At 39.5% G+C, this 10,917-nt stretch overlaps 1 protein-coding gene across 1 annotated transcript; it reads right to left on the bottom strand.

Moving 5' to 3' along the window:
- Positions 1-6,886: 6,886 nt before the first annotated feature.
- On the bottom strand, positions 6,887-10,703 carry LOC149284902 (emerin-like). The gene is made up of 6 exons (XM_089496048.1): positions 10,622-10,703; positions 9,018-9,092; positions 8,864-8,917; positions 8,084-8,142; positions 7,507-7,532; positions 6,887-7,118 (listed from the first exon to the last, which is right to left on the bottom strand). The coding sequence occupies exons 1-6, from the start codon at positions 10,701-10,703 to the stop codon at positions 6,887-6,889; spliced, it is 528 nt and encodes a 175-aa protein (XP_089352174.1).
- Positions 10,704-10,917: the final 214 nt, after the last annotated feature.

A 10,917-nucleotide genomic window follows, 5' to 3' on the forward strand; every position in this document is an offset into this window, starting at 1 on the left:
AACAAATAATACAGCACTTCAAAAGGACGTTCATATGCATTGATCAAGCTTAAAAAGAATATGGCGCAAAGGGTAGTTAACTAAAAAAAAGCTGCAGCTTCCCGTCTCATACGTTGTGCTGGGATGCATACCTGCAGAGGTCTTAATAGCCCCTCTGCAGCTGCGCAAGCGCTAGAGTTTACTGGAGGTAAGGAAATAGCTGGGGGCAGGCAGACCCTTACAAAAAATTACTGCAGTTTTTCTGAAGTAATACTGCAGTTTTTTGGACATGAAAAAACTGCAATACTGCACTTTTACTGCATTTGTACTTCACTGTACTGCAGTGTTACTGCACATTTACTGCGCTTTTTTTTTTTATATTGCAAACGTACAGTTGTAATTCAATGTACTGCAGCTTTATTGCATTTGTACTTCCGTACAAAAATAACTGCAGTAAAACTGCAGTACAGTGAAGTACAAATGCTGTAAATGTGCAGTAAAAAAGTGCAGTATTGCAGTTTTTTCATGTCCAAAAAACTGCAGTATTACTTCAGAAAAACTGCAGTAATTTTTTCGTAAGGGGAGGGGTGAATGCAATATATTCTGCAGAATCAAGCAGGGCACAGTGCAAATGTAAAGGGGGCTCTCGGCTCATGTGCATCAATGCGTACGACAGCTGGAGCGACCCCCTACGTTGAATACAATAGAAAGAAAAGCAACCAATCACATACAGAATAAATAAATTAACTCGTTGTGTTTTGTCTGTACATGCAAGGGTTAAAGTCACACACCTGCTGACGTTGCATGCTTTAGCACAGGTGCAGTAGAGGACGCCTTAGCGGACAGGAATTGATCTATGCCCAGATCTAAATATTCTATACGTACCTCGTTTGTATGATTCTGAATCCCCCTGCAGCTGGAAACTCCTTTCGAGTCATGAGAAGGATTTGTGAATCATGTCGAGCCGTCAGAGTTCCTGGTTGCCGAACATGTGAGAGGTGGGGTCGACGGGCTGAGTCCTGGGAGGCGCCTCTTAAGCCCCAAGGTGCTCTCAGGAAAATGCATTTTAACACATTTGATGCCAGGGGCAAGAAGCGGCAGGAATCCTGCGTTCCCAGCTATTAGATGGAGGTCACACAAATGCACTTCTCACCCTGCAGGTCACCACCAACCTGTCCAGCTAGCCCTTAAAGAATCTTAAAGATCTATTTGTTACAGAAGCAGTGCCTGCATCCTCCTGCGCGCTGTTTAAACTGAACAGCCTCACAGCAGAAGTGGTAGAGGCCAACAGGCAGCGTTTAACACCAAGAACTTACCTATCAACTAAATAAATACATAATTTAATTTTACCAGAAGCTGCAGCTCACCTCATCGCCTGTGATCTGATTTTTCTCACTACTGATTGGCTGTTTGAAGCAGCCAATAAGTGGCAGGAAAATACTATTACAGGAGTCAATAGGAGCGCTTTCTGCACCCCCCCCATGTATTTGCAATGGTGAGCTCACAAACATTTAAAGGGACCATCACTGGCATATTATTTACACACGAGGTTTCATTTAATTGTTTACACCATCATTGCTTTATATTTTCCCAGCTCCCTCCTGGGAAAACGTTCCTGGAATTTGCAAGCCAAATTGTTCAAACCGCTTGCCCCACTGACCTAAAAATGGTGGAACTGGCCCTTTAAGATGGCTGTTCCCATGGTATACAAATAAAGAGGGTGCCGGGTTGTTGTTTGCACACAATTCCAATGATTTCTTCGGTGTGCGGACCGGCAAAACGCAGCAGACGGGAAAATCAACACCTGTTTGTGGAAAAAACGTGAAGACGTGTCACCTAAACGATGGTCGCGTTAGAGACGGAGGCAAGGAAGTTAAATCTTACACACAAAATGCAGAAACTGGAAATCCGCTGCAATACATAATGTCTCACATCATAAAGTTCATTTATTAAGTGAAATATTGTATAGATAAACTTTGATGGAGTTTACATAGAAAAATACTTTCTCACATTGATAAATGTAAGATAATGCACTTGGGACGCATAAAAAAACCTTTACCATACCAAGTAGTTTATTTCAAAGGTGGAGAAATGTTGGAACAAGAAGTCATAATCTAACACTAGAGGGTCAGAGGTTTAGATGTTATGTAAGGAGGCTTTACTTTACAAAAGGGTTGGTGGATAAATGGAACAGCCTCCCAGCAGAAGTGGCAGAGGCTAATCTAGTGAGAGGTTTGAAATATGCATGGGATATACTTTTTACTTCTGCAATATAATTATTTTCATATAACATTTTTTTTCTCTCCAAATCACACCAAAGACAAATAAAAAAACAAACATATGCAATAGTTTTAATAAAGTAACTTATTGATGCTGAGAGATGAAATAAGATTGCAAACATCGCTTTCTCCAAACTGATAACGATCTGGGTAAGCAGCCGGAAGCCCTCCTGTAACCATGGTTTCTGCCCCACCCCCCCCTTAATGCCCCATACTGTAGCCAAAAGTTGTAAATTGGGTGTAATTTGATTCCTTTTCTTTACAGAAACTCCATTGGCAAACAAGAGATAGGGAATAAAGTGGAGAGACATATGAATCGGGTTCTACTGGTTTAAAGGGACAGTCCAATCATTATTTTATATTCTAGTTAGTGTGAAAAAACATGAATTACAGTCAGTTTCTTGTGTCATGGAAGAAAAAACACTCTGCTGGGATGCTAAGCCCCTCTCCTTTACTCGCCCCGGACTAGAGGACTGCACTGGGAGGCGGGTCCCACGGGACCCGCCAAAAAACTTGCGGGCGCGGGCAGTCTTGCTGGGGCTGCGGGCGGGAGCGGGCGGTCAGGCACTGTACCTGCGGGTCCCGGTGATCCCGCGCAGTCCCGCAAGGCTGCCTTCTTGCTGCTCCCTTACAGTGTCTCCTAGCTTGCTCCGCCCAGGAACAAAACGGAGTCACGTGATGTGAAGTCACTTCCTGTGACTCCGCCTTGTTCCTGGGCGGAGCAAGAGAAGAGACGCCGTGAGGGAACAACTCGAGGGCAGCCGCGCGGGACTGCGCGGGAAATCAGGCAAGGAGGCGGGCATGATTGGCCACAAATGTGGCGGGAGCGGGCGGGATTGGCCACAAATGTGGCGGGAGCGGGCGGGAGCGGCACACCCACATTGCGGGAGCGGAATTAAAAACCGCGGGAGCGGGATTAAAAAAGTAGTCCCGCGCGGACGTCAATAGCTACCCTTCCTCAATCTTCTTACACTTCAACATTCATAGTATATTTTTTATGTTTATATATTAATATATACAGTAGACAGCAGAACATCCCCAAATGGTAGAGAGGAGAACATCCCCATATGGAAGAGAGGAGAACATTGCTGGAATGATATATACAATTAATTCTCATGCAACATAAAATGGGTGACTGTGACGGAAGCCTCCATCACTGGGGCCACTGGAGAAGCCTGACTGCCAGCCTCCTCCCTATTGACTATGGGCCCTGGGTTTGTAGAGACTTCTGTGGCTACCCCCAGCAGTATCTTCTCATCACTGAGGGGATTATCTCCAGCAGACAGCCAGGATCTGCCACCAGGGAGTGACCACCATTCTTTGATGTTTAATGTTGTATAAATCAGTCTCTCCCCCCCCCCCCACACACCTATTGTATTGTTAATCCCGTTACTGCCCCTGTTGTCTCTGGCAGATTAAGGGGGCGGTTTGTGTCCCAATATCTTGTTTTATGTTAATGTGTGTTTTGCTGGATATATCCAGTCCTGTGTGTCCAAAATAAATCAGTCTTCGTTTGGTTTTACCCTACACTGAGTCTCGGCTAGTGACTGGGAAACCGGGGAAATTGTGTTGTCCCAGGCTAAGGGAGCACAAGACAGCGGAGGTAGTCGGTCGGACTAGCCAGCTCCGTGACAGTGACTTTCCAGAAACCACTTCTTGAGCATCATGCAGATGCTAAAAACAACTATTCCAGCCACTTCTGATGAGGATCTGTGAAAAACCCTTAAACCAAGGAGAAATAATCTGTATTAGTGCTTTTTGGTGTCACCAGATTGTAGAAAAAAATGACAAACCTCAAAACAGAGGTTCCTAGAAGGAACTTTTGGTCTTTACTTACAATCAGATGAGTTCAGACCTGGCTTTTTTGTATGTTTTACTCAGTCTACTGTACAGCCCTGCGGAATACGATTGCGCTATATAAATCAATAAAAACTAATAATTATCTACTCGTCAGGTGGATACTCTTCTTCAGCTGAGAATCCCCAACCTGAAACACAGACTGAGCCCACCGGGGTACGAGGGAATATACATCGGCCCAGTGTACCCAGCACTGTGTATTAGTTGAATTAGATCTATTCTTTATGTACAGGCTACTAGTTCTATATTTCAGCTGGAAAAAAAATGTACTTGATGCTGTTATAATTGATTTATTTATTGTTCAAGAAATGATAAAAATGGTTGATCACCAACAAAGTCTAATAATTTTCTATCTATATGCAAAAGCACATTTTTTATTATTTCACATGAAACCAATGAAAACTTTCCAAGGTAGGTTACCCAGAGAAACGGTGATGGCAGATACACCGGATATCATTAAAACACACACAAAAAACCTAATAACAGAAAAATGACATCCGGATTGAAAAAGGATTATTAATAAATGCTTTTGTTTTAAGAAATAGTTTGTGTTTTGTGCTTTTGTTTGCGTTACTTTATATCAACAGAAAGGGTATCTTGGTTTGGTTAATCTTGTGACTTTCGGTTCAGCTTGCTGGGTATATAAAGTGTGATCGGTGATTGAATAAACATATTTCCGTGGACCGCATGTTATATTATTGCACTTTATTTATTCGGAGATCGCGTTATTTAAGCCCTGATAATTTTTCTTGGCATGTGTAATGTTTACAAACCTATCACTGGTATCAAATGGCTAGTGCCCAACTGAATTAAATAAAGTTAGAGTTATAAATCCTTCCCAAAAAATAATGATGGCATTATCATCTAAGTAGCGTAAGATTAAACAAGCAGCTTTTATATAATTACATGACCCGGATAAACATTTTTGTTTAGGGCCCGTAAACAGCCAGAACTATGCACGCGCACAAGACTTCTAACGTACAAGAGAAAAATGAGCCACTCAGAGAATAAAAAAAAACAATTTATTGATTAAAACGACCTTTGGCAATAAAGATACATTTTCTCAAAGTTATTATTATACATATTAAAGCTTTTCAATTTAAAATCCCAGTACAAAAAAAAGGTATATAAAACAGCTTATTACAAAAAAAAACAGTGTTCCATTATATACCGGTATATTTAATATTTTTATATCATATTTGCTATTCAGCAAGGCTGATTAATAAAGAATTTAAGAACAAATAACCTTCCCCTTATTGACAACCCGGCCACACAAAATAACTGCATCCCATGAATACTAATATGATTTTTTTAGGGTAAATATATTCACATTTCTCTGCCCCCCAAACAGTAAAATGTTCATGCAGACTGGTATGAAACAGGACTTCCAATATCCCAAATGGGTTATTTCACATTCCTACAAATACATAAGAAGGGATGTAAAAGTGAGAGGATAGGATACACGTTAGGTTTTTATTTGCCGCTGTTGGAGAGCACAGCGTATGTGTTTGTGGGAAAACTAGAAATGTATTGGATTTAGGATTCCAGCGCTGTGTAAATTGTGCTGCATGTGTGTATTCAGGCACTCAAATTCCTAATAAACTGGCAAGATCGTCCATATAAACAGGGAATAGCTGAAATGTTCCAAATTGTGTTTACTAATAATAATAATTATATAAGATAATGATATTAGGATCAGACTTGGACTGACCATGCGGCAGAAAGGGCAAATGCATTGTGGGCTGGTACTCGATTCCGCTTTCCATGTACCATATCTTTAGTGATACACGCAGTCACACACAGACACACCCTTACCCGTTGCATCCAGCAGAAGGCCATATATATGTCAATGCTGGCCTTGAAGTGCAGTCAGCCCCTGAATAGGGTTAAAATAATACAGCCTAGGCTTACAGAGCCATTGGTTAGTGGGCATCAACAGCAGCAAACACAGGTTTAAAAGAACCCAATCCTGCACACCGTCTGCGCATGATCTACCCATCTCGTGCTGCTCTTGTGTAATTCCAAACAATAAAATGACAAAACATACCAATCCCCTACAGCATTTACCTGTTATTAATACCCCACACGTGATTAGTAGGATTAATTAGCTTGCCTGCGTGTATGCCCAAGTGCTTTGTTTTATAATAGAAAAAAAAAAGGGTCTTTCTTGTTTAATTTTTACAACTTACACAAATATGCCTCTCTTTGTTTACGGATCACAAAAACAAACAATAAAGGCCTATAGATAAGAAATATTTGATATATATATATATATATATATATAAACACCTCAAAATCCAAGATAAATGTTTTTTGGGGTTTTTTTTAATGCACAAACACAATTAATATGAAATTCTATAACAGTTTAAAAATGCAGTGGGACAATCCATACATGTTTTCTAACCAGGTATCTAATTTAGTTTGTTTTATACGCTTACCATAGATATTTACAATGTATGCATGTTTTCAATTACATTTTTAGATGGTATAATACATGAAACGAGTAAATAACCTGAGCCTATATGGCCTAATTTATGCAAAAATAACTTTTAGCAGGGAAGAGATTTGGAAGTGACATCTATGGCGTGAACATTCTTAAGATGATGTCTGCATATAGGAGGCTCACTGGACCATAATCATTCATATTACGCTTGCTCTAGTAGGTGAATAAAAAATGCCCATGTTGCGGAACACAGTCACTTCCTTACAGAGGTCAAGCAGGGAGCACCAGCAACCTGTAAGCGGTGTCATATTGACAGATCCTGCGCTATTCATTCACTGATCCTCTTGAATGGATTATCTTCTTCTTCTGGAAAGAAGTACATATAGGCTAGGAAACTAATAAGAAGCAGCAGGAGGAAGAGCTGCAGCCAGAGTGGGATGAAGCGCTTCGCGGGAGCCTCTTCATTGACTTTTTCACGGATTGGCCTCCGAGGTTCAACTCCTTGCGAAGAGTAACGCACCTGGGATACTTGCTGGTAAGAATTCTCCTTGCTGTAACTCCTGAAAAAGTTACCAACATGAACTGAGAGGATGGCGGCAACAATATGTGGAGTCATTCTGGCGCAACTGCAGTAGTCACCCATATAACGTCCCGCTGACTGCTCAGTTTTTACCATTTAGCACCAAGGTTTTTCTTCATACGCAATAATCTACAATATTTCATGTGAGTTCGGGTCGAGAGGGTAACATTTTGAAATGTATAAAGAATATAGCAGTTAAACAAACTTGCACTGAAACATTTAAATTATTTGTAAATTACATTTTTATTATTCAAGTCTGCAGGGCTTTTACCAGGTTGCAAACCTTCATTCATGTATCAATTAGTTACAGCTATACACGCAATTCAACTTTTTGGTCTTTGTTAAGATCATTTGTGAAATAAACTTACTTGCTTGGAAGACTCTCCAGATTGCTCTGTAAAACATAAGGCATTTAAATAAAAATAAATTAGTGACAGAAAGAAGGTGGAAATGCTATATTTTGTCTTCTGTTTTAAAGTGCAAACCCTATATCTGCTAATAAATAAAAAAACATAATCAATATTCCTATTCAAGGTATATATATATATATATATATATATATATATTTCTGTTAGTTCTCTAATATGAGACTAGAGAAAAAAAAAAAAGACGACAGCTTCCAAGAGCAGGTAATATTATTCCAGCAAAACTCATCCAGGCTGCTGGCCCTCCAACTTGCTTGCTAAGGAAGGGCTTACAAATGAAGCTCCATCTCTCCAGCTGCTCAGATTTAAAGATTTTGGGCCATTACCAAAAAATGTTTGTTTTCCCCTAACATTTTTTTTACTTGCTATTCTATAAATAGCTGCAGGTGGTGTTCAAAATTATGGCCAAAAGTAGAACTGTGTGTAAATGAGGATAGTATAATACCTCTGCTATATTATAACAATGACGAAACAAAACCTGGTCATTGTGAATTAGAATCCTAAAGCGGTAGTTACTTACTCTCTGATATGCTTGCGGATATCCAACAGTCCGGGTGATGGTTTCTTCCTGGTAGATGTCTTCAAAATTTAGGAAAAACAAACACATGTGAAACTTAGCGGCACACAAAGGGTTACCCAAAAAGGAACAATTATTGATTTACATTGTGGTTGTCAGAGAAGGAAAGGAAGGATTAAGAGAGCGTGAGCGAGAGTGACCGAGAAGGAGTGCGAGACAAAAGGCCCAGGGATTTCAAATAAAGAATTCTGAGCTTCTTGCTTTGTTTTCATCTGCTTCATGGGGGTTTATCCTCGTTGTTGTGGCTTTGCATGAATTGCCAAGTTTGCCAAAATGAATCCAAATGCATAAGTCTAACATGTAGTATGCTTGATGCATAGCAGCACGGTTTATTTCTTTCTACTACCTGTCCCTGTATCAGAATGCCCCTAATGCATGTGGACAGCTGGGGGCGCTGGTCCTCAAGAGACAGACAACAGTCCCAGAACGGTAACAAGAACCATGATTCAGCGGCACTTAGAGTGTAGGACACTTGATTAGACATCATGATCCCTTGCTAAGGTTATGTATTTATTGAGAACATCCATATACATTGGGTAACTGTGTAAGGGTTCATGAAATAAATCCAGAGCATTTGTTGAACTTGTGGAAGGGAATGGAGGTCTACTGTGTATAGTTTAGTAATACACGAGAAATACATAGAACTCATTCCAGAAATTACGTATTTACCAGCCATTCACGGGAAGACACTTTTTAAAAAAGAAATTATACTTAATTTCTTACCATTGTCATCTTCATAGTCCGTGTTTCTGAACTGCGGCCTACTGTCATAGGAGCCTTATAAAACAGGAACGGTAAAGTTATTATGGAGAGGGGTGCAGTATGCGTTTCAAGATGCTACAAAAAAGTTTGGATCCACAAATTTATGTTAACTTACCAGACGAGGGCGGAAATCTACCCTTTTTGCGTTCATATTCGTAAACTTTCTTTTCATATAGTTTTCTGGTTGTACCTAAAGGGAAGAAAAATATAGAAATTATTTTTTTTTTTATTATTTGGTGATGCAGAAGAGAGCTAGAACAAAAAAAAAAAAAAAACACCATTTACTCCTATACTTGTCAAAGAAATCCTAAATATTATCATATATTCGTGACTTTAATAATAAACACTTAGTATAGTCACTTCTTGTGACTTTCCAGTAAATAGGCGCCCCCAGAAAGAAACAATGTTATGCTTTAAATGACAGTTATGCTTGATGAAATTCAAGAGTATATAAACTGCTCGATAATCCAATACTTGGAATGGTTTAAAACTTACGCTAAACCTTTTCTTTCAGTAAAATGCACCCTGGAGTCCATTATCCATAGACCCTGGGGCTTATGAGCATGCAGAAATAAACGCATGGATTTGTATTTAAGCACCAAATCATGGGTGACCTCCACTCGGAGATATATGATAATCTTTTATTTATATATAGTGCCAACAATTTAGGCAGTGATATAGAGATATATATATATAAATAATGAGCTGTCATGGGCTGCTGCTTATGTAGGGTACTTAAGTATCAGTCGTCCTTCCTAACTCCATTGAAAACTGATGGATAAAGGTAGCGGTTTTTAAATAAAGCAAATTGTGCTGGTGTTCAATAGAACCTGATTTCAATATGCATTATGGTAAATATATGCTTGGTTTGGGACTGGCATGTCCCTTTAAAGTTTCTCTAACATGTTTAAATAACTTTTTTAAGTAAGCAAGTTATTTGTAGAATGACCTTAACATTTTGGGAAAGAAGGTTGTACTTTAGAAGTTCCAAGCTGCTTTCTCCAAGCAACTAACTGTATACTTGCAAACTGCGATCCATTTTACAAGAAAGTATGGCTGGAGCGCTCTTTTAACCCTTTCAGTGTTGCAACGCTTTTTTTCTTGTGGGAGGCCGGGCCAGTTTTCCCAGTTTTGCTATGGTTAGTGTTATGTGACATTCATGTATGCAGTTTACACTTTACCCAACAAAATATATATCTGGACAAGTTATTAAAGGGTACCTAGTTTGGGGCAAACAGTGGAACTGATAACATGGTATCATGTTAAAAAATACAAAGAAAATGTGATTTCACATATACGTTTTCCCAATCATTAGCATTAGTAACCCATATTATGTGTAGAATAACAGGAGCCTCTTGTTTACAGGATTGTGATGATTATTCCTCCTCACCATTAAGTGTCCTGTTACCATTCACACCCTAACCAAGTGGTTCAGGTACCCTTTGTAGAGTTTTGGGGAAGAACACAGAAGATAATTACAGGAAATTAATTAATGTCCCAGCGTTGCAGTGGATCTCAGGTTCCTCGAGTAAATTGAATGTTGTTCCTTTGAACGAAGTGTTTTACTAAATAAATTTAGCTGATCCAAAACCCACAAACGTAGTAATTCACACCCAATCTGATGTCCGGCTCAATATTCTATATGTTCCATATATTTGGACAAATACTACATTTCCTGTAATTGTCAAAAGACACCGCGAAAAAAACCACAAAACTCACCCACAACAGGGCCGTGTGGGATGTTGTACTTCCGCAAAACCTCAATAAGCTCTGGGTCCGACATGCGCTTGTATTCATCCATGTTTAAGGGTCTCTGAAAAAATATATACAGATCATTTATATTCCTCAATACTTCTGTACAAAATAACTATAAAATTGACTTACATGGATATGAAAGACAAAAGCGTATCATGGGTGATGCTGGATATGATGTCATCAATGACAGCATATAGTGCAGACAGAGCCCTAATGTGAATAAACCCCGGCAGTCTGGATGGTGTATGTACCAATGATGT

The sequence above is a fragment of the Sceloporus occidentalis genome, unplaced genomic scaffold, assembly GCF_023333645.1.
Source record: "Sceloporus occidentalis isolate IW3139 unplaced genomic scaffold, rSceOcc1.0.p SCAF_87, whole genome shotgun sequence".
In the NCBI taxonomy this organism is placed as follows: Eukaryota; Metazoa; Chordata; class Lepidosauria; order Squamata; family Phrynosomatidae; genus Sceloporus; species Sceloporus occidentalis.